The sequence below is a fragment of the Fundulus heteroclitus genome, chromosome 21 (genome assembly GCF_011125445.2).
Source record: "Fundulus heteroclitus isolate FHET01 chromosome 21, MU-UCD_Fhet_4.1, whole genome shotgun sequence".
In the NCBI taxonomy this organism is placed as follows: Eukaryota; Metazoa; Chordata; class Actinopteri; order Cyprinodontiformes; family Fundulidae; genus Fundulus; species Fundulus heteroclitus.
In genome coordinates, this window is record NC_046381.1 from 37,979,757 (window position 1) to 38,000,067 (window position 20,311).

Sequence of the window (20,311 nt, forward strand, 5' to 3'; positions counted from 1 at the left end):
CAACAACATCATTCTGCCCATCATTGTTCTGTCCATCATGGTTCCTCCATCATCGTTCTGTCCATCATTGTCCAACGTCTATGGTCTCCTCTGTCCAGAAGTCTGGTCCTTCATCCAGGTGCAGCACTGCTGACCTCGGTCCTGGTGGTTATTTCTTCTTCTGCCCTTCCAGCAGCCAGACTGGTCTGAGGTGGAGCTCCTGGGTTTCTGCTCATTTCTCTGAGTTTCCTGCTCTGACCTTGGGCTGAATCTGGTGGACGTTTATCCTGGAAGGTTGGAAGCTGCTGAGATGTTCTCCTCTCTCCATGATGATGGACGTCAGGTGGTCTGGAGATGACCTTTGACCCTTTGTCTTATATAAATAAAGCTGCATGTTCTTTAGAGGAGCTAACAATCAGGATGATTGCTCAGCAGCTTCTAAAGAAGCTTGTTCTTACCTCCATGATAACATCAGAGAGGACAGGAAGGGTCTGGTCCTCGTTGTCCAGGGGGACATCATAGACCACAGAGTACATGAAGAACCCTCCATAGGACACCAACTACAGAGAAGGAAACATTCAGCAGAGGGAAACCAACGTCTGGCGTCTGAGTCAGAGATGTTCGCTAACCTTGTTGCCCAGGAAGCGGCTTGGCGCCGCCCACCGCAGCAGGTGTCGGTGCGCCGCACCCGAAGACGCATTGATGGGAACGCTGAGGTCATTTCCATGGACGAACAGGGCAGGCCGGAGAGGTCCAGATGGTTGGAGGACAGCGTCGGAAAGAACCACCTGAACACCACATCTCATCAGAACCTGTCAGAAGAGTAGTCCAGAACCCGGCCACGGCATGGTACGTTACCTGAGTGGTGGACCAATCAGAGCTCTCACAGACATCAGAAACACCAAAGCAGAAGCAGTCGGTGCAGCCCAGCGAGTTGCTGTGCTGCAGGTGGTAAAAGCCCGGTTTACAGGCGTCGCAGTGGACTCCCATCACGTTGGCCTGAAGAGCAAACGCAGGTCAGATGGTCACCAGCAGAGATGCATGCTGGGAGGTCCTCCTCCTCCCAGGGTTTACCTTGCAGGTGCAGGGGCGGCACGGGTCGGTGTTGGTGCTTCCTGCCAGGTTACACTCGCAGCGAACGCAGAGAGGGAAATCTCTGAAGCCAAACGCACAGCGGTCACAGCGCTGACCCGAGAACCCCTCCTTACACTGACACTGACCTGCGGACACACCTGGAGACAGAGCAGCGAATCAGAACCGCTGCTGAGGCCCGAGACAAACCCCACTGGACCAGTCAGAGGCACCTGGTTCTGTGTCGTCTCTGCTGCACACCGACGACTTGGACCCCCGCAGGTCGCAGCTACACTCCACACAGGGGAAGTCAGAGTACGGAGACACCTGCTCACCATGAAACAGAACCATCAGAAACCCAGAACCAACAGGTTCTAGAACTTTATAAGACCTCGGCACCACTGGCTGGACGTATCAGCACCTCAGCAGGTCTGTAGAACCCGTCCCTGCAGGTCTCGCAGTTGATCCCGGTTGTGTTTTGTTGACAGCTGAGACAGACTCCGCCCCCCCGACGAACTCCATGGCTGTTTAAACTCAGGCTGAGGTCCGAAACCGTCTGGTTGTAGAGACAGTCGCTGGCTTTGTTGTGGCAGTTACACTCTGAGAGAGAGACGGGTGGGACCAACAGGGGACAGGCCGGGACAAACAGGGGACAGGATGGGACAAATAGAGGACAGGTTGAGACAAATAGGGGACAGGATGGGACCAACAGGGGACAGGTGGGTCATAATAGACAAAGACTTTCAGGTTTTTAATTTCCATAACGGAGACTTTCAACCTATTTTTTCTTGTCTCACTTTCACAGGTGTTCCCTTCAGAGAGGGTTCCTGGTTGCCACGGCAGCTGATGGTAACCAGGGCAACACTCGTTACAGCTTTCCCCACAGGTGTTGTGTTCACACACGCACTTGAGCCTCTGTGAAAACACACACGGAGCAGTTGAGCTCACCTGTCAGACAGGTACAGGTGTTGTCTGAGCGGTTGCAGGTGTGCTGTTACCTTGGTCAGCGGGTCCAGCGGGCAGCTCTGGGCGTGGCCATAGCAGATGCACATGCCGCCCACAGAGATGTCCTTGATGGAGTAATAGTACTGAGGAAGGAGCAGCAGAGAGGTGAGAACCACAGCGGACCTCTGATGCTGTCATGGCGGCTGCTGCCCGTCTTACCCGCCGGGTCACAATCGGGTCGATGTCACGCGGGTCGTGGATGCTTAACGTCATCAGGTCCGCATTAAGCGTTCTGATTCGCTGAAGCCTCAGCCTGATGTGACGAGCGGATGTAAAGTTCAAGAGGTCTGGGGTCAAGTCATCGGCTCCAGGACGCCCGTTAATCAGAGAGGTGTGGATCTGTGTGGCAGACAGGTGATGGGCAAACAGGTAGAGACAGACAGGTGGACAGGTGGACAGCCGGTCTCACCTCGCCATGTTCCAGGGGGTTCAGTCTGGAGTAGTAGGACGTGCAGATGACCTCCGTGTCGCCTCTGTAGGTGGGCGGTCCTATCCTTGGTGTGACGTTGTAACGAGACAAACACTCCGAGTCACTGATGGCGTAGTACTGCCAGGGGTGAAAGGTCACTCCATCCAGAGAGCGCTCCAGGATCCAGTTACCTGACACGTGATGACAGGTGAACAGGTAAACAGACAGGTAGCCAGGTAGACAGAAGACGAGGGTGCTGCTTTTACCTGGTCGTGGAGAATTGGCAGCTTTGATGATGATGTAGGCGACCTGAAAGATCTGAACAGATGAACAAAGTCACATGATGCGCGGAGGAGCCGGGCTACAGTGGCTAACATCTCCACGCTAAGCTCAGGTGATCTCAGGGCATCACAGAAAGTAGGATTAGTTGAAACTCTGAGTTAGTAAAGCCTGAGCTTAGGGACACTTTACGTTTCTGACAGAGAGGAAAGTCTAACTCTGACCTCACCACCATGGTAAGAAGATGAGCTGCTTTCTTTGGGTTTCCCACATCTGAGACTGCAACTCATGTTGGGAGAAGAATTCAGGCTGAGTTGATTTCTGTCACTGGAAATCAGTTTTCATCAGATCCATAAATAAGAACAAATATCTGCTATCAGAGCAGACTTGGTGCCTGGAGATGTTTCTATACAGCTGCTGGCTTTTTCTCTGTGGTGCTGGACACCTTCATGAGCCAAAAGAGTCCCTTACAAACCTCTGACCATCAGGTCTCTGTTCCCTGGACACAAACTCAGAATGACTGAGGAGGATCGGGGTAGCGGGCTCAGGTCTAATCAGCTAATCGGCTGCCATGGTGACTGAGGCAGGTGAAGCCTAAAGGTATTGTGAGCAATCTTCTTTTGGCTTCGAGTTCTGAGGGGATCAGCTTATCTTTTAGTTGTCCTACATGCCAGTCAATGTGACGCGCTCACCTAACGCCAGTGTGCGTGCTCCTTCCTTCCTAGTTTCCGCTTGCTGGCTGCGCACTTCTACTGTTTATGTATCTGGCTAGCTTAACAGTTAGCTTAGCAGTTAGCTTCAGTGTTAGCCATTCATTGTAGCCCCGCTGCTCTCACTGTACACTACGAAACAGGCGGAGAGTCGCCAGAAGCAAACCACGTACAAGTTTAATAGAAGAAGAGGAAGGCCTTAGTAGAAAAATAAATAAGAAATAAAGAAACAAGAAAAAAAACAAGAAAATGGACCAGAGTGGATTTGGGAATTGTTTACGCGATCCCCCTGAGGAGCGGAAGAGCAGGTAATATGGTCTAACGCAGTTATTGATTAAGGGAATTGGGCGTCTCTTAGCTACATTTCCAGAAAATTGTCTACTCTAACTTTAAGTTACTATGACGATGGAGACTGGTAATGCCCAGGTTACCATGGTGATCAGAGTGGATAACAGTGCATCAGATTGGATTTTTTTTTTAGGTTTTTACGGCACTAGTGGCTAATTTTTTTGTACAGTGGGCTGACAGGAAAGTGGGTACTAGAGAGGGGGAGAGACATGCGGCAAAGGACTACAGGTCGGATTCAAACCTGGGTCAGCCGCGTTGAAGACTAAGGCCTCCATACATGGGTCGTGCACGCTAACCACTGCGCCACCGAAGCACGCCCAGAGTGGAGGTTTTGAGTTCTGGTGTGGTTCTGACCTGTTTCAGATCCAGGGTGATGGTTATCCAGTGAAACTGACGGCCGTTCTTGATGCTGGGACTCTGCCACCACCGATTGGTCCCGTCAATGGCGTTTGTGATTGGATGACGCTCTGTACACAGAGGAGCAGCATTACTTCATAACAGCTGAGGTCTTGCCCAGCTCTGGAGATGATCTCCTGCTCATGTCTACGAGGATCTTCTGAAACCCTTTTCCCTCCGAGGTGAACAGCAACAAATCACGTTTTAGACGCTTGGATTACGAGAACTATTTCAAAACAATGTTGGTCTGATTGGGAACTGGATGTCGTAAACGCCCCTAATCTTGCAGCTTTTAGGTGTCTCAGCGTCAACACACCTGACTCCAATATGAGCTCATTAACAGAGCTCTGCAGAACCCGGCTACACGCTAGTGAGGTAGTTTGGCCATTTGATCCAGTTGTGTTGAAACAGGGAAACATCTAAAGCTGCAGGACACTAGAAGTGAGGAGCCCCGGGCTAGATCATATAAACACCTTCAGTCCCCAGAACCTGGACTGTCAGGGATTCATGCATCCTAGAATAAAGGTTTCCACGCACGTTCATAGAAATGTCTGAACATTTTAGCGTATATTTTAACAACAGGTAGGATTCAGATATGGAACCTCCAACACACTGATTACTGTCAGAACCACATGGCTGCAGAATCCCAAACTTCATGTCCAAACTGGACCTTGTGGTTCTGCTTCTGTTACCTTTAGACAGGACTGAGTTGGCATCACATCTGGGGCAGTGAGGGTTCTTGATTCTCCGACCTGGAACATGTTCCACAAGCTTACAGTACACCTCTGGTTCTGGTTCTCCACATGTGGCGTTGCTGCTGATCTCTGCATTACTGGCAAGGTTAAAGATGGCCGGGAACAATCCTGGAACATAGAAAGACTGTTATGATGGATGGATGGAGGGATGGATGGATGGTCAGAGGTAGTGATGGGTCCGGCAACACCGATGCGTCGGCGCATGTGTCGAGCTCATAGAGCAAAACCCGTGTCGATGCGTGTATCGACACGGGAAAGTCACATGACCGATACAGGAACTGTTTCGAACTGACTGATGCGCCAAACTGTTTCTGTTCCCTCTAAGCTGCACGCGTGTGCATTCGCGCACAGCAGTGCGCACAGCAGTGCGCACAGCAGTGCGCACAGCAAAGCTATGCTGCGCAGTAAATAAAAGCTGAACTGTAAACAAAATAACGGTTAATAATGGTTAATTTTTAACCATTTTGCAACTCTGGTGTGATGGTGTACCACAGTCTCGCTCTGTGAGCGCCAGGTGCTGATCGGAGCGCACCACTGATGAATGGGTTGGGCAGACGCCTTTATGGTTGGGCGGGTTGCGCTGTGCGTCTTTGTTCTGAGCGTCGTTTCAGAAAAAACGGCGGATCTACCCTTAGTAGAAAGCTGCTACTCTGAGTAGTTCTTCCTCCCTTTGTCATACTCAGCATTTCCGATTTCAGAACAGATGATATCAGTCAGGTAACTAAACACAGCCCCCGATCAACCATTGAACGTGAGCATAAGCATGAAAAAAAGCCCGATCACTGGAAGCAAATAACGTGATTTACCATGGTAATGACAGGAAATAAGGTTGGAAGTACGCATGTCCTACGAGTAGAATTAGAACTCTTTAAAGAAGGCATATGGACAATATTAAACCATAAGAAACAATACTGTGGCTGTTGAAAACCGCAAGAGAGAATTGTTGAAAAAGTCAATGCATGCTCGATATGAAAGTTATGTGATGGAGAATTAAAGCTGCTTTCTCACACGTCACTCATTCAACACAAAAGGGTGTGTGTGTGTGGGGGGGGGGGAGTGGGGCGGCGGCATTGAAAAGACAGGGCAGCAAAAAATTAAAAAATAAATAAATAAATAAATAAATAGGCCAGTCCACAAGCATCCTCGTTCATATTATTTATTGACTGTATCTAAAAAAAAAAAAAAAACAAATTTATGTTTAATTCAAACGAAAATACAAAATAATACAATGCAACATACAATGATTTAAATTGTATTGTGTATTGCGGTCATCAAATCAGTGTCAGTTTACTCTGTCAACCAGGTTGCCTGTAGGGATTTTTAAGGTCCAGCAAGTGTCAGTACTCAGTGACACAGTATCGGCACAGTATCAATACAGTTTGGCAATGTGTCAAAACGCCTCATCGACCCATCACTAGTCAGAGGGCCCGGTGGCGCCGATGTCTGGCAGCCTCGCCTCTGTCAGTCTGCCCAGGGCAGCTGTGGCTACTAGCATAGCTCACCACCGTCAGGCAGGGGTGGTGAGCTATCTCCGCCTCTCTGCCTGCTCGGACGCATTTTTCTTTGCTCCCTGCTTGCTTGCATTTTCCTGCCTTTTACTTTTTATCTCATTTTTATCTCTTTGCCAAAACCACGGAAAGTTGGATTTAGTTATTTTTATTTATTTTATTTTTATTTATTTTTGATTTTGATTTTGCAAAGATGCCTACCTTCACCACATTGGACCTTGACACGCTTCTACAGAAGATCGCTGTTATAGAACAGAAGATATGCCGACTCGAACTGAATTATGATGTAAACGGCGCGTATGGAAATGAAACAACCCTGCCTGCGACTCCAAACGGGGACCACCAGCCCGGCAACTCTCTGAACAAACAGATCCCTGAGGAAAACGAGAATCCCTGGACCACTCTGGGTGCAAGACCAAAGGATCAACGAACCCCACGCCTAGACAAAGAAAACTGGCCGAGACTACAGAGAGATGTCCCAGGACAAGTGAAACAACAGCGGGCTGTTCCCACAACAAATGATAGGAGTAAACCTGCTGGAAATGCTGGAATTCCTTTACGAAACAGATTCGCTCCGCTCCAAAATGTGACCCAGGAGAATCATGACAACACTCAGAGGTACGTCAACGACTATCGCTCTAATACATCAGAGAAAAGACATGCCACGGGGCCAAGGACCCTGATTTTATGCAGTGTGTCTATATGTGGGATTAAACATTTCTGTAACAAGAAAAACACAGAGGTGTTAATTTATAACGACTCGAACTATGGCCCGGTGTCTGATTTATTAGACATCCTTCAGACAGACCTTCCAAGGATCTTGAAAGAACGCCCGACCTTGGAAACACTCATAATACAAGCTGAAGCCCTGGGTGACGTCTCCCGGACAAGAAAATCAGAAGTATTGAAAGAGGATTACATTCGTTTGTTGAACCTAGTTCATGGCAAAAATGTCAAGGTGCTTCTTAGCGGCCCTCTCCCGCCCGCGACCTGTGGAGACGAGATTTTTTCCAGAATTCTGATGCTAAACAAATGGCTGGAAAAAACATGCAAACAAACAACTGTAACCTTCATAGACAACTTTAACATCTTCAGGGAGAGGAGACATCTGTTCAACAGAGATGGTTTCTCTCTAAATAGGTCAGGTGCAAAACGACTGATTTCAAACATCTTCTATTCTGTGAACCATACGCCATCAGCTTTGTCCCAAAACAAAGTACATCCAGTGCCTAAACAAAAGATAAGCCCAGTGCAGCCCGAACAAACCAAGATAAAGACAGCCAGAAAGATGACACAGAATGAGGTGTTGTCAGAGCTACAGGACGATTCATCCCAGATCTCAGCAGGACAACGAGAGGACCAAGAAAATCCATCGTCACGAACACCGGTCCAGACTACACCCGCCTCGCCTTCCTCTCCACAAAGCCCAGAGGTTCCTTTCCTGGATTTCTCTCATAACATGAACAAAGTCCTTAAGATCGGTCTATAGTTGACATCCTCTCCACATATTAATTCTGAATACCTCAGTTCTGTGACTAAATCAGCATCTTCCAAAGGACGCAGAGGTCCAGATCCTCCTCCTCCTCCTCTACATATCACAGAACATGCCTGTCCTGAAGACCTTCGGATAACTTCCTTGTGATATTCAGCGGGCCCTGGCAGTACGTTTATCAGTCAAGACCGCTTCCAGCATAAGCCTGGGCCTCCTGACGGAGAACATGGAATATCTGTTATGGTACGTGGCAGAAATAAGAAAAGCAAAAGGAAAACAGACAGGAATAATCAGTCGTACTTAAAAGTCATAAACTGTCAGATGCAACCTGCCACAGAGACATCATCAACCACCAAGTCATATAAACTGGGTTTACTAAATATTAGATCTCTGTCAGGAAAATCCCTTTTAATTAATGACTTCATTATTGACAATAATCTTGATGTTATGTTTTTAACAGAAACATGGCTACATGAATTTAATTAAGCAGCCATTCAGCTGGAGTCGACACCTCCAAACTACAATTTTCTTTGTGAAAGCAGACAGCAAAGGAAAGGTGGAGGAGTAGCAACATTGTTTAATGATTCACTAAAGTGTAAAACGGTGTTTTTGGGAAAATTTGACTCTTTTGAACATTTGGCTCTCCAGGTAAAGGGCCCGATACGAACTATGTTTCTGAATGTTTACAGGCCTCCTAAGTCCACATCAAACTTTTTTAATGATTTTAGTGACCTGCTGTCTGTGATATGTGTTGATTATGACTGTTTAACTATTGTGGAAGACTTCAACTTTCACGTTGACAACCCTAAAGACAGAAGTGCAAAAGAACTGTGTGACACACTTAGAAACTTTGGTTTAACCCAACATGTTAAACAGCCAACACACAAACAGGGACATATTTTATACTTGATCATCACTAAACGTCTAAACATTTCACAGGTCAATGTAACTGATGTTGCCTTATCCGATCACTTCTCCGTTACCTTTGAATGTATCATTTCCAGTGACTCATTTAGCCAAAGGGACATCGTAAGAAAACGCACCTTTAAGGACAATGCCACAGAAAATTTTATTCAAGCTTACTCTGCTATTTCAACCTTGGGCTGCAACTCAGTAGATGAGCTAGTAGATAACTTTCATTCTAAAGTCTCAGACATCATTGACTGCATTGCTCCAGTTAAAGTGAAAGTTGTTTCCGTGAAGAAAAAATCTCCTTGGAGAAATGCTCCAGCAGCTAGAAGTGAAAAAAGGGAATGCCGGAAAGCTGAACGCAGGTGGAGAAAGAACAGACTCCAGGTTCACTATGACATCTATAAAGAGAGATTTTACAGCTATAACTTACAACTGAAAAATGCAAGAGAATCTTTCTTCTCAGAGATCATCAAGAAAAACATTAATAATGCTCGTGTCTTATTTTCCACAGTCGACAGGTTAACAAATCCTCCTGTGTCCGTGGCTTCAGAACTCCACTCCACCAGGGCCTGCAATGAATTTGCTAACTTCTTTACTGAAAAAATCCTAAAAATTAGAGGATCAGTTTGTACATCCACACCAGCTCCAGAACCAAAGCCGTATTCAGCTGGAACTTATCCTGACAAAATGTCCCAATTCAGCCAAATAAACCACAAAAGCTTAGAGCAGATCATTCAGCAGCTAAGTTCCTCTTCATGCTGCCTTGATGTTCTACCCACAGTTTTCCTTAAGAAAGTTTTACCTGTCATAGCGTCTGAGTTGACTCAGATAATAAACACGTCCCTTCTGTCAGGTGTTTTCCCCCAGTCCCTAAAAACAGCAATTATCAAACCACTGCTGAAAAAGAACAATTTAGACAAACTTCTACTCCAGAACTACAGGCCCATCTCAAACTTCCCCTTTATCAGTAAGATTATTGAAAAAGCTGTATTTCAACAATTAAACACCTTCTTAACAACGACCAGCCGCTTTGACGTTTTCCAGTCAGGCTTCCGTGCTCACCACAGTACAGAGACCGCCCTGATCAAGGTGTTTGATGACATCCATATAAATACAGACTGTGGAAGAACCACCGTGCTGGTTCTATTGGACCTCAGTGCAGCATTTGATACTGTCGATCACTCCATTCTGTTAGAACGCCTGGAAAACTGGGTCGGCCTCTCTGGTACAGCTCTCAACTGGTTTAAATCCTACTTAAAGGACAGGGAATTTTTTGCATCAGTAGGTAACTTTACATCAGAGATGACAACAAAAATCACATGTGGGGTTCCCCAAGGGTCCATCCTGGGTCCCCTCCTCTTCAATATCTACATGCTCCCTCTAGCTCAGATAATAAAAAACAACATCAGCTATCATAACTATGCAGATAACACACAGCTCTACATCACCATGTCACCAGGTGACTATAAACCAGTTCAGGCACTGAGTAAATGCCTAGAACAAATCAATACGTGGATGTGCCAAAATTTTCTTCAGTTGAATAAAAACAAAACAGAAGTAATAACATTTGGACCAATAGAGGAGAGATCAAAAGTTAGCACACAGCTCCAGCTGCTTCAGCTAAAAACCACTAATCGGGCCTGAAACCTGGGAGTAGTGATGGACTCAGACCTGAACCTCCAAAAGCACCTAAAGACAGTTACAAGGTCGGCTTTCTATCACCTGAAGAACATTTCTAGGATTAAAGGACTGATGTCTCAGCAGGATCTGGAAAAACTAATCCATGCGTTTATTTTTAGTCGAATAGATTACTGCAACAGTGTTTTCACAGGTCTGCCTAAAAAGTGGGTCAGAGAGCTGCAGCTGATCCAGAACGCTGCTGCCCGCGTCCTCACCAAGACTAAGAAAGTAGAGCACATAACCCCAGTTCTTAAGTCATTACACTGGCTCCCTGTATCTCAGAGAATAGACTTTAAAATACTTCTGTTAGTTTCTAAATCCCTGAATGGCTTAGCAGCTAAATACATCACAGACTTGTTATCGGTGTATCAACCATCCAGACCACCAAGGTCTTCTGGCTCCAGCCTTCTCTGCATACCTAGAACCAGAACTAAACAAGGAGAAGCAGCATTTAGTTCCTATGCTCCACAGAACAAACTTCCAGAAAATTGTAAAGGTGCGGAAAGCCTGAGTTCCTTTAAATCAAGATTAAAAACACATTTGTTTAGGATTGCCTTCAACTGTTCTAGTTAACTGAATCACCACTTCTTTGTTCTAATTTCTATCTACATTTTATTCCTACTTGCTTTTATTCTGTTTTAATTTGCTATATTTTAATCATGTAAAGCACTTTGCATTGTCCCTGTACTGAATTGTGCTATATAAATAAATTTGCCTTGCCTTGCCTTGCAAGCTGGGTAATCAGGAGGACCGGGCCATTTCCCGATGGTATGAGGGGATAATTCAAACAATCTTTAATTTGTAAAGATACGACAACAGTTAAGTTATGTTTTGTATTGACTTTAAATGCCTAGGTGATCACTAAGAATACATTTTATACTGTAGTTCTTTTTCCTGTCTAAGATATAAACCACTGAACACCCCTCTGCACACGTGGGTTGGTTGAATCCAATGTAGCCTCCCTCCTGGCTGAGAGTAGCTAGTTAGAAGCCAGAGTTAAGGATGGACAGAAAAAGGCCCGGTGGAGCCAGAATAAAAAAGAGAACAGCCTTGGAAGGGGATGCTGTGAAGTGTGCAAAGTTCATACGTTTTCCAAGAGACAGACAGAAGAGACGAACAGTAAATGACTAGCGCTGGTGGTACAGCTTGTTTGAGGCTAATAAGCTAATATACTCCGCTGTCAAAGTGATATTTATGTAATTTACCGCTGTGTTTTAAGTAATAAATGTATAATTTGGGAAAAAAGAGAGCATGATTTAGATTATAAAGCTGCTAATAATTTATTTGCAGAACTGGGACTACTGGTGCATGTTTTGAAAATCAAAAAAAGGTTTATTGAATGAAAGTAATCAACCAAATATCCAGTCAACTGCAGGATTTTTGTAGCACATGAGTGGTAAAAAACTCCAAATGAAACAGCCCTGCTAGTGCCACCACCACAGGTGAAAGAGGTGTTAGGTAGGGTGGTGGGTGAAAGTATGTGCACTAGTTAACTACAGTTTAAATGTGTATGCATCAGTAATTATTCATGTCATGATTTGTCGCATACATGCTGCTAATCAACTAACCAATCAGTTGCATGATTTATCATGTGACCTGACTGGGTCAGTTGACCTCAGATGGCCACGTGAACAGAGCCCGTTGACTCAGCTGCTGAACCCTGCGGAGCAGTTCTCTCCTCTCTGTGTTTGTTTAAACTGTCGCTGTGTGAATTATCTGCAAACTGAAGGTGGTGGAAGGTCCGTCAGACCCGGCAAGTCAACCAGAACCGCTTTGCAGTAAAACGAGTTTAGAGAGAAAGGAAGGATCTGAAAGTGTCCATGACTCTTCTGTGAAGAGAGGAACCTTCATCAGATTGAACAGCCTGGAGCCAGACTGTCGTGTCTGGTTACCAGTTCCTGTCGTTCACCTTGAATAAACCTAAACCCGACCAGAACCGCCCTGACAGCACTCTAAATCCCAGTGGGTCAGGGGTCGGCTGTGGACATGCTAATGAGGCTGTGTGTGATCAGCTGTGGAAACACCTCAGGTGGTATGAAGCAAACAAAGAGGCTGCCGGGCCCAGAGACCAGAACCTTCTCTGGGTTCTACCAGTGATGCACCATCACGGCTGTTGGTTCTATCTCCCCCTGGATTGGTGAAACTATCCTCCATCTTTACTTTTCACCACAGCATCCCGTTGAAAAGAACCGATTTATCTCTCCACACCATCACCCTCATCTTTAGAACCCATCAGACTGAAGCAGAACCTCCCCATAACATTAATGTTACCCCCAGCCAGAACCACGGAGGCAAACTGAAAAGATCCCTTTGGACCAGAATCTGTGATGGGTGGGAATAATTCTGGACCAGACTCTACCCATTAGCTAACAGCAGAACCAACCGTGATGTAATGGACTGGACCGTGTTCACAGAACAATGGCAGGAACCAATAAACACCCAGAGAAAGGTCAAAGGTCATCTGATTTGGTCAGCTGCATGTCAGATCGGATCAAAGTCCTTTCCACCATCAGGTCTCCTGGTTCTGATTGGACCTGTGTAGCAGTTTAAAGGTCCAGATGTGTTCGAGTGGGTGATCGGTCAGTACTGGTACTGTAAAGGTCCAATCAGTGCTACTCCCCTGTGATTGGATTGTGCAGAACGGGTCAGCAGACATAAGGTTCTGACCAATCAGCGAATGTGCCGGTCCACATGTCTGAGCTGACCTGTAAGCCCTCCCCCACAGAGAGCCACACGGTGGGGGAGGGCCGGGTGAGCGGGGGATGATGGCTGGAAGAATCTGATGGAGGTCCGGCTGAGAACATGAGGAGAACCAAACGGGTCCAAACCTCAGCAGAACTTCCCAGGATCAGTTAAGACCCTCTCAGAACCCTTGATCTCCAGAAAAATAATGCTTTATAGTAAATTCTGATAAATTCTTCCCCTGCCTCTGACCCGTCCCCCAGTGCCCAGTGTAGTGCTGAGGGTCCGGTTCAGGGGCCCAAAGTGACGCTCTGCAGGGAGCAGAACCGGGTTTTTGCAGCCTTCTCAGAGCACAAGCGCTGCTCTATCCCCAGCAAAAACAACATCTATCCTCATTGATCACATTTGCAGCTTCAACTCAGACTGAAACTTTCCAAGAAAGTTCTGCAGAACCGAGAAAAAAATCCATTAAACCCAGAAAAACCCAACAGAATCGCAAGGAAACCAGCAGAACTTATGAGGGTAAAGGTCTGACCTCTCTGCTGAGCTGCAGCCCGCTCCATCAGAATCAGAACCAGCAGCAGCAGCTTCATCTCCACGTGGAACCGGCTTCTCTAGCAGTCAGAGTGAAGCCCAGCAGGAGCGGAACCAGAACCGGTACCGAGCTTTGGATGGCCCAGATCTAACTGGAGTTGAACTGGTGTTTACTGGGAGAGTCGAAGCAGCCTGGAGGAATGCGTTGCTGCAGGAACACTGAGCCCCCCCCCCCTCCATTCATTCATTCAGCTCTGTGGGGGGGGGGGGGGGGGGGGGGGTGGTGGGGGGGGGGGGGGGGCTGTACCATCCAATCAAACTGGGTGGGATGTGAGGGTTGTTCCATCTACTCAGACTGACGGGGGCGATTGCAGCTGACGTAAGCTGCAGCAGACTGCTCATGTTGTCCACCCTGGCCTGCAGGGGGCGCTGTTAGCCATGACCTTGGTCTGTCAGCTTGCAGACATGTGTTCTGAGCTAGTGCTTTATACATACATTTAACTGTATTGTCAATTAACTACTTAATTAGAAATGTTGGTTATTTATACTTTACCATACCCCATTTATTTATATAACACTTTGAAATAACAAAAGGTGGTCAGAGTGCTGTACACACAACTGAATATAACAGTAAAATTTAAATTAATTAAAACTTTTTACTTTTGAAAATGGTCTTCATCAGTTCCTGTAGCTACGCTCAGATGTTCATTTACATTCTAGAAATAACAAGTAAACGATTATTGATAAAATGTCTCTAAACTTTGACTTTTTTGCACAAGTACAACGGGACATCAGATGTTCTGCTCCATGAATCCATGTTGGTGCTCAGTATTACATCTTTCTGGACCTTTAATATATTTACTTTGGACTAAATGGTTAGTTTTTAATTAACATATGTGGGTGAAACAGCCAATCCCATTTTTTTTACAATATTAACATCATGCTATACAATTATAGTAATGGAGAGATTACTTCTACTCTAATAGTTTTATCTCCGGTACATTTACTCAAGTAAAAGGTTTGAGTTGGTATTTCTTCAGAAGTATTTGTAAAGCCTAGTATCTATACTTCTACTTGAATAATTGGGTGTGAATACTTTTGACACCTCAGCCACTCCAGCTCATCAGAACCCTCCACAGCTTGAAGCAGGGAACCAGGTCCAAATGGGATGGTCCAGAGAGAAGGTTCTGTGCTGGATCCTTAATGGCTGCAGCTCCTCTGACGGACCTCCCTCAGCTCAGGGGTCCATTTGTTCTACCGGTTGGTTCTGTGGAGTCGATGGGAACCATCACAACCTACTCTCATATTTCTGCTGCATCCTGGGTGTGTGGACCTGACACCAGCTAAAGAGAAAAGTTTTGGTTTAAGAATATTTAGTTTCAGGATCAGATCAAAACCGGGCCTCGGGCCAGAACTGGGTTTGGACCATTAATTGGCCCGGTTTATGTGACGCAGACATTGTTCTGTGTGTGAGGGTTGATTCTGTTGTCTCTCATCATGACTGAGCTAAAGCCATACCTGTCACTTTAAGGACGTACTCAGCGGCCCGGTCCAGAGACCTTGTTCTGAGACCCAAGCTCCATTTAGACACCAGCCAACGGTACTGTACCTTCAGGAACATTTGGACCTTCTAGGTTCCCTTGGTTCCGCTACCCAACAAATGGCGCAATAAGCCCGTTACAGTCGGTACCAGAGGTTCTGGTATTATTGGATGGAAATAAAGAGACCAAAGCAGGAACCTGATACATTTCTGTGGCTTTAATGTTTGTCAAGAAACTGAAACAGAACCGAGACATGAATGAACCTCACAACCTTTTCTGTTTCTAGATGTTTTCAAGCAGAGCCACCAGAGAACTGGGAATTATGGGTCAGTAGAAGAACCACAACAGATTCTGCTCAAATGACCGTTTGACCCTCAGAACCAGATGAACAGTGCAGACTTTAGATATTTCCAAAACCAGACCCAACTTCCTGTTCCCTGGAGAAAAGCTGCTCTGAGAAGCAGCGTGGTTCCGAACATCTCCAAGAGTTGGAGAACCAGACGGTGCCAGGAGTCCAGAGAATATGCAGAGATGATGGAGAAGAACCATGAGTTCCCACTCCAGCATCTGGGAGCAGCTCCAGTTGGATTTAGAACCTGAAGGTCCACCAGGATTCTGCTGCTGACCCAAAGCCAGAGAGGTTGAGCGGACCATCAGAGGGAGCTCCTGCTGATGGTGGCGATCCAGGAGGAGGCAGAGGTTTGACCCGGCAGCGGTTCAAAAGGTTCTGCTCGACCAGACAGCTGAAGGTCCTCCTAATGTGAGGAATTCCTATAGAACAAAGTAATTATTCTCCTGCTTTAAAAACATCTCTACAAGAACATCAGTTTCTCATCAGTCTTTCCATCCGGACCTCCGGCTCCTGCCGGTTCTGTTACGGGTCGGGCCTTCATGGTTCCTCAGAGCTTGGCCTTGGCCTGGAAGAAGCTCATGACGGCGTTGAAGCACTCCTCAGACGTCCAGCGCTCCATCAGCCGCTCCACCTCAGCGTCGTTCACGGCATAGAGGTGCTGCTTGTCCATGGACCGGATCAGCTGTTTGGACAGCGCCAGAGACTGTAGGACACAGAGAAGAGGACTTATTCTGCTTCTGCACCTCTAGCCCTCCTGGACCATGGATCTTAAACCGATCCTGCATGGCCTCCTCAGCTGCTACCAGGGGCTTAGGATGCCAAGTTGATTCAAAACAGGTATGCAGAGAAACACCTGCTCCTCATGACAGGATGAAGACCCAAAGGCTCCATCTGAAAAGTTCTACTTCTACCTCGAGCTCCTGCTCCTAGTGTACTGTTCCGAGCTTCTGCTCCTAGCTCCAGCTCAAAGCTCTCGTTCCTAGCTCCTACTCCTAGCTCCTGTTCCTACTTTCTATGCCTAGCTCCTGTTCCTACTTTCTATGCCTAGCTCCTGTTCCTACTTTCTATGCCTAGCTACTGCTCCTAGCTCCTGCTCCTAGCTCCTGCTCCTAGCTCCTGCTCCTAGCTCCTGCTCCTACTCCTCGCTTCTACCTCTCGTTCCTAGCTCCTGTTCCTCGCTTCTACCTCTCGTTCCTAGCTCCTGCTCCTCGCTTCTACGTCTCGTTCCTAGCTCCTGCTCCTCGCTTCTACCTCTCGTTCCTAGCTCCTGCTCCTCCCTTCTACTTCTCGTTCCTAGCTCCGGCTCCTGGCTTATATCTCTCGTTCCTAGCTCCTGTTCCTCGCTTTTACCTCTCATTCCTAGGTTCTACCTCTCGTTCCTAGCTCCTGCTCCTAGCTTCTACCTCTCGTTCCTAGCTCCTGCTCTTAGCTTCTACCTCACGTTCCTAGCTCCTGCTCCTCGCTTCTACCTCTCGTTCCTAGCTCCTGTTCCTCGCTTCTACCTCTCGTTCCTAGCTCCTGCTCCTCGCTTCTACCTCTCGTTCCTAGCTCCTGTTCCTAACTTCTACCTCTCGTTCCTAGCTCCTGTTCCTCACTTCTACCTCTCGTTCCTAGGTTCTACCTCTCGTTCCTAGCTTCTAGCTCTCGTTCCTAGCTCCTGCTCCTAGCTTCTAGCTCTCGTTCCTAGCTCCTTTTCCTCGCTTCTACCTCTCGTTCCTAGCTTCTAGCTCTCATTCCTAGCTTCTAGCTCTCGTTCCTAGCTTCTGGTCCTAGCTCCTAGTTTCTAGCTCTTGTACCTAGCTCCTGTTCCTAGCTCTCGTTCCTAGCTCCTGTTCCTAGCTTCTACCTCTCGTTCCTAGCTCGTAGCTCTCATTCCTAGCTCCTGCTCCTAGCTTCTACCTCTCGATCCCTACTCTACTGCTCCTAGCTTCTACCTCTCATTCCTAGCTCCTGTTCCTACTTTCTATGCCTAGCTCCTGCTCCTACTTTCTATGCCTAGCTACTGCTCCTAGATTCTGGTCCTAGCTCCTGCTCCTACCTCCTGCTCCTCGCTTCTACCTCTCGTTCCTAGCTCCTGTTCCTCGCTTCTACCTCTCGTTCCTAGCTCCTGCTCCTCGCTTCTACCTCTCGTTCCTAGGCTCTACCTCTCATTCCTAGCTCCTGCTCCTAGCTTCTACCTCTCGTTCCTAGCTCCTGCTCCTCGCTTCTATCTCTCGTTCCTAGCTCCTGTTCCTCGCTTCTACCTCTCGTTCCTAGCTCCTGTTCCTCGCTTCTACCTCTCGTTCCTAGGCTCTACCTCTCGTTCCTAGCTCCTGCTCCTAGCTTCTAGCTCTCGTTCCTAGCTCCTGTTCCTTGCTTCTACGTCTCGTTCCTAGCTCCTGTTCCTCGCTTCTACCTCTCGTTCCTAGGTTCTAGCTCTCGTTCCTAGCTCCTGCTCCTAGGTTCTAGCTCTCGTTCCTAGCTCCTGCTCCTAGCTTCTAGCTCTCGTTCCTAGCTCCTGTTCCTCGCTTCTACCTCTCGTTCCTCGCTTCTACCTCTCGTTCCTAGCTCCTGCTCCTAGCTTCTAGCTCTCATTCCTAGCTTCTGGTAATAACTCCTAGTTTCTAGCTCTTGATCCTAGCTCCTGTTCCTAGCTCCTAGCTCTCGTTCCTAGCTCCTGTTCCTAGCTCCTAGCTCTCGTTCCTAGCTCCTGTTCCTAGCTCCTGTTCCTAGTTCCTAGCTCCTGTTCCTAGTTCCTAGCTCTCGTTCCTAGCTCCTGCTCCTAGCTTCTAGCTCTCGTTCCTGTTACTAGCTCCTGTTCCTAGCTTCTACCTGTCGTTCCAAGCTCCTGTTCCTAGTTTCTTGCTCTCGTTCCTAGCTCCATTTCCTAGCTCCTAGGTCTCGTTCCTAGCTCCTGCTCCTAGCTTCTACCTCTCGTTCCTAGCTCCTGCTCCTAGCTTCTAACTCTCGTTCCTAGCTCCTACTCCTAGCTTCTAGCTCTCGTTCCTGGCTTCTGTTCCTCGCTTCTACCTCTCGTTCCTAGGTTCTACCTGTCGTTCCTAGCTCCTGCTCCTAGCTTCTAGCTCTCGTTCCTAGCTCCTGTTCCTCGCTTCTACCTCTCGTTCCTAGCTTCTAGCTCTCGTTCCTAGCTCCTGCTCCTAAATTCTAGCTCTCATTCCTAGCTTCTAGCTCTCGTTCCTAGCTTCTGGTCCTAGCTCCTAGTTTCTAGCTCTTGTACCTAGCTCCTGTTCCTAGCTCCTAGCTCCTGCTCCTAGCTCCTGTTCCTAGTTTCTAGCTCTCATTCCTAGCTCCTGTTCCTAGCTTCTACCTCTCGTTCCTAGCTCCTGCTCCTAGCTTCTAGCTCTCGTTCCTAGCTCCTGTTCCTAGCTTCTACCTCTCGTTCCTAGCTCCTGCTTCTAGCTTCTAGCTCTCGTTCCTAGCTCCTGTTCCTCGCTTCTACCTCTCGTTCCTAGCTTCTACCTCTCGTTCCTAGCTCCTGCTCCTAGCTTCTAGCTCTCATTCCTAGCTTCTAGCTCTCGTTTCTAGCTTCTGGTCATAACTCCTAGTTTCTAGCTCTTGTACCTAGCTCCTGTTCCTAGCTCCTAGCTCTCGTTCCTAGCTCCTGCTCCTAGCTTCTACCCTCTCGTTCCTAGCTCCTGCCTCCTAGCTTCTAACTCTCATTCCTAGCTTCTAGCTCTCGTTCCTAGCTTCTGGTCATAAACTCCTAGTTTCTAGCATTTGTACCTAGCTCCTGTTCCTAGCCCTAGCTCTCGTTCCTAGCTCCTGTTCCATAGGTTCTTAGCTCTCGTTCCTAGCTCCTAGCTCCTAGCTTCTAGCTCTCGTTCCTGTTCCTAGCTCCTAGCTCCCTGTCCTAGCTTCTAGCCCTGTTTCCTAGCTTCTACCTGTCGTTCCTAGCTCCTGTTCCTAGTTTCTTGCTCTCGTTCCTAGGTCCATTTCCTAGTCCTAGCTCTCGTGTCCTAGCTCCTGCTCCTAGCTTCTACCTCTCGTTCCTAAGTTCTCTACCTCTCGTTCCTAACTCCTGCTCCTAGCTCCTGTTCCTACTTTCATGCCTAGCTCCTGTTCCTACTTTTCTATGCCTAGCTCCTGCTCCTAGCTCCTGCTCCTAGCTTACTGCTCCGCTCCTGCTCCTACTCCTCTCGCTTCTACCCTCTCGTTCCTAGCTCCTGTTCCTCGCTTCTACCTCTTAGTTCCTAGCTCTAGCTCCTGCTCCTCGCGTTCTACCTCTCGTTCCTAGCTCGGCTCCTCGCTTCTACCTCTCGTTCCTAGCTCCTGCTCCTCCCTTCACTTCTCGTTCCTAGCTCCTCGGCTCCTGGCTTATATCATCCGTTCCTAGCTCCTGTTCCTCACTTTTACCTCGCATTCCTAGCTTCTACCTCTCGTTCCCTAGCTCCTGCTCTTAGCTTCTACCACTCGTTCCTAGCTCCTGCTCCCCTTCTACTTCTCGTTCCTAGCTTCCGGCTCTGCTTATCTCTCGTTCCTAGCTCCTGTTCCTCACGTTTTACCTCTCATTCCTAGCTTCTACCACCTCACGTTCCTAGCTCCTGCTCCTCGCTCCTGTTCTAGCTTCTACCATTCGTTCCTAGCTCCTGCGCCTCGCTCCTAGCTCCTGTTCCTAACTTTCTAGCTCTCGTTCCTAGCTCCTGTTCCTCGCTTCTACC

The 20,311-nt window shown here is 47.6% G+C and overlaps 2 protein-coding genes across 3 annotated transcripts in view; both read right to left on the reverse strand.

The window, feature by feature from the left end:
• The window catches only part of lama1 (laminin, alpha 1), a 39,689-nt gene extending 25,687 nt beyond the window's left edge, over positions 1–14,002 (reverse strand). Inside the window, exons 1-15 of the mRNA XM_036125131.1 lie at positions 13,762–14,002; positions 4,890–5,060; positions 4,156–4,268; positions 2,731–2,782; positions 2,465–2,655; positions 2,215–2,394; positions 2,049–2,138; positions 1,848–1,965; positions 1,472–1,650; positions 1,284–1,377; positions 1,054–1,211; positions 838–978; positions 609–767; positions 416–539; positions 239–327 (exon numbers count right to left, since the gene is read on the reverse strand). Of these exons, the coding sequence (XP_035981024.1) occupies positions 239–327; positions 416–539; positions 609–767; positions 838–978; positions 1,054–1,211; positions 1,284–1,377; positions 1,472–1,650; positions 1,848–1,965; positions 2,049–2,138; positions 2,215–2,394; positions 2,465–2,655; positions 2,731–2,782; positions 4,156–4,268; positions 4,890–5,060; positions 13,762–13,819 (1,917 nt within the window). The 5' untranslated portion in view covers positions 13,820–14,002. The remainder of the gene's footprint in view (positions 1–238; positions 328–415; positions 540–608; positions 768–837; positions 979–1,053; positions 1,212–1,283; positions 1,378–1,471; positions 1,651–1,847; positions 1,966–2,048; positions 2,139–2,214; positions 2,395–2,464; positions 2,656–2,730; positions 2,783–4,155; positions 4,269–4,889; positions 5,061–13,761) is intronic.
• Positions 14,003–15,503: 1,501 nt separating this feature from the next.
• The window catches only part of eci2 (enoyl-CoA delta isomerase 2), a 42,624-nt gene continuing 37,816 nt past the window's right edge, over positions 15,504–20,311 (reverse strand). The window contains exons 11-12 of one of the 2 annotated variants that reach the window (XM_036125224.1): positions 16,155–16,356; positions 15,504–16,072 (exon numbers count right to left, since the gene is read on the reverse strand). In XM_036125224.1, the coding sequence (XP_035981117.1) occupies positions 16,201–16,356 (156 nt within the window). In that variant the 3' untranslated portion in view covers positions 15,504–16,072; positions 16,155–16,200. Of the gene's footprint in view, positions 16,357–20,311 lie in introns of both variants that reach the window. The other variant, XM_036125223.1, reaches the window with a different exon arrangement.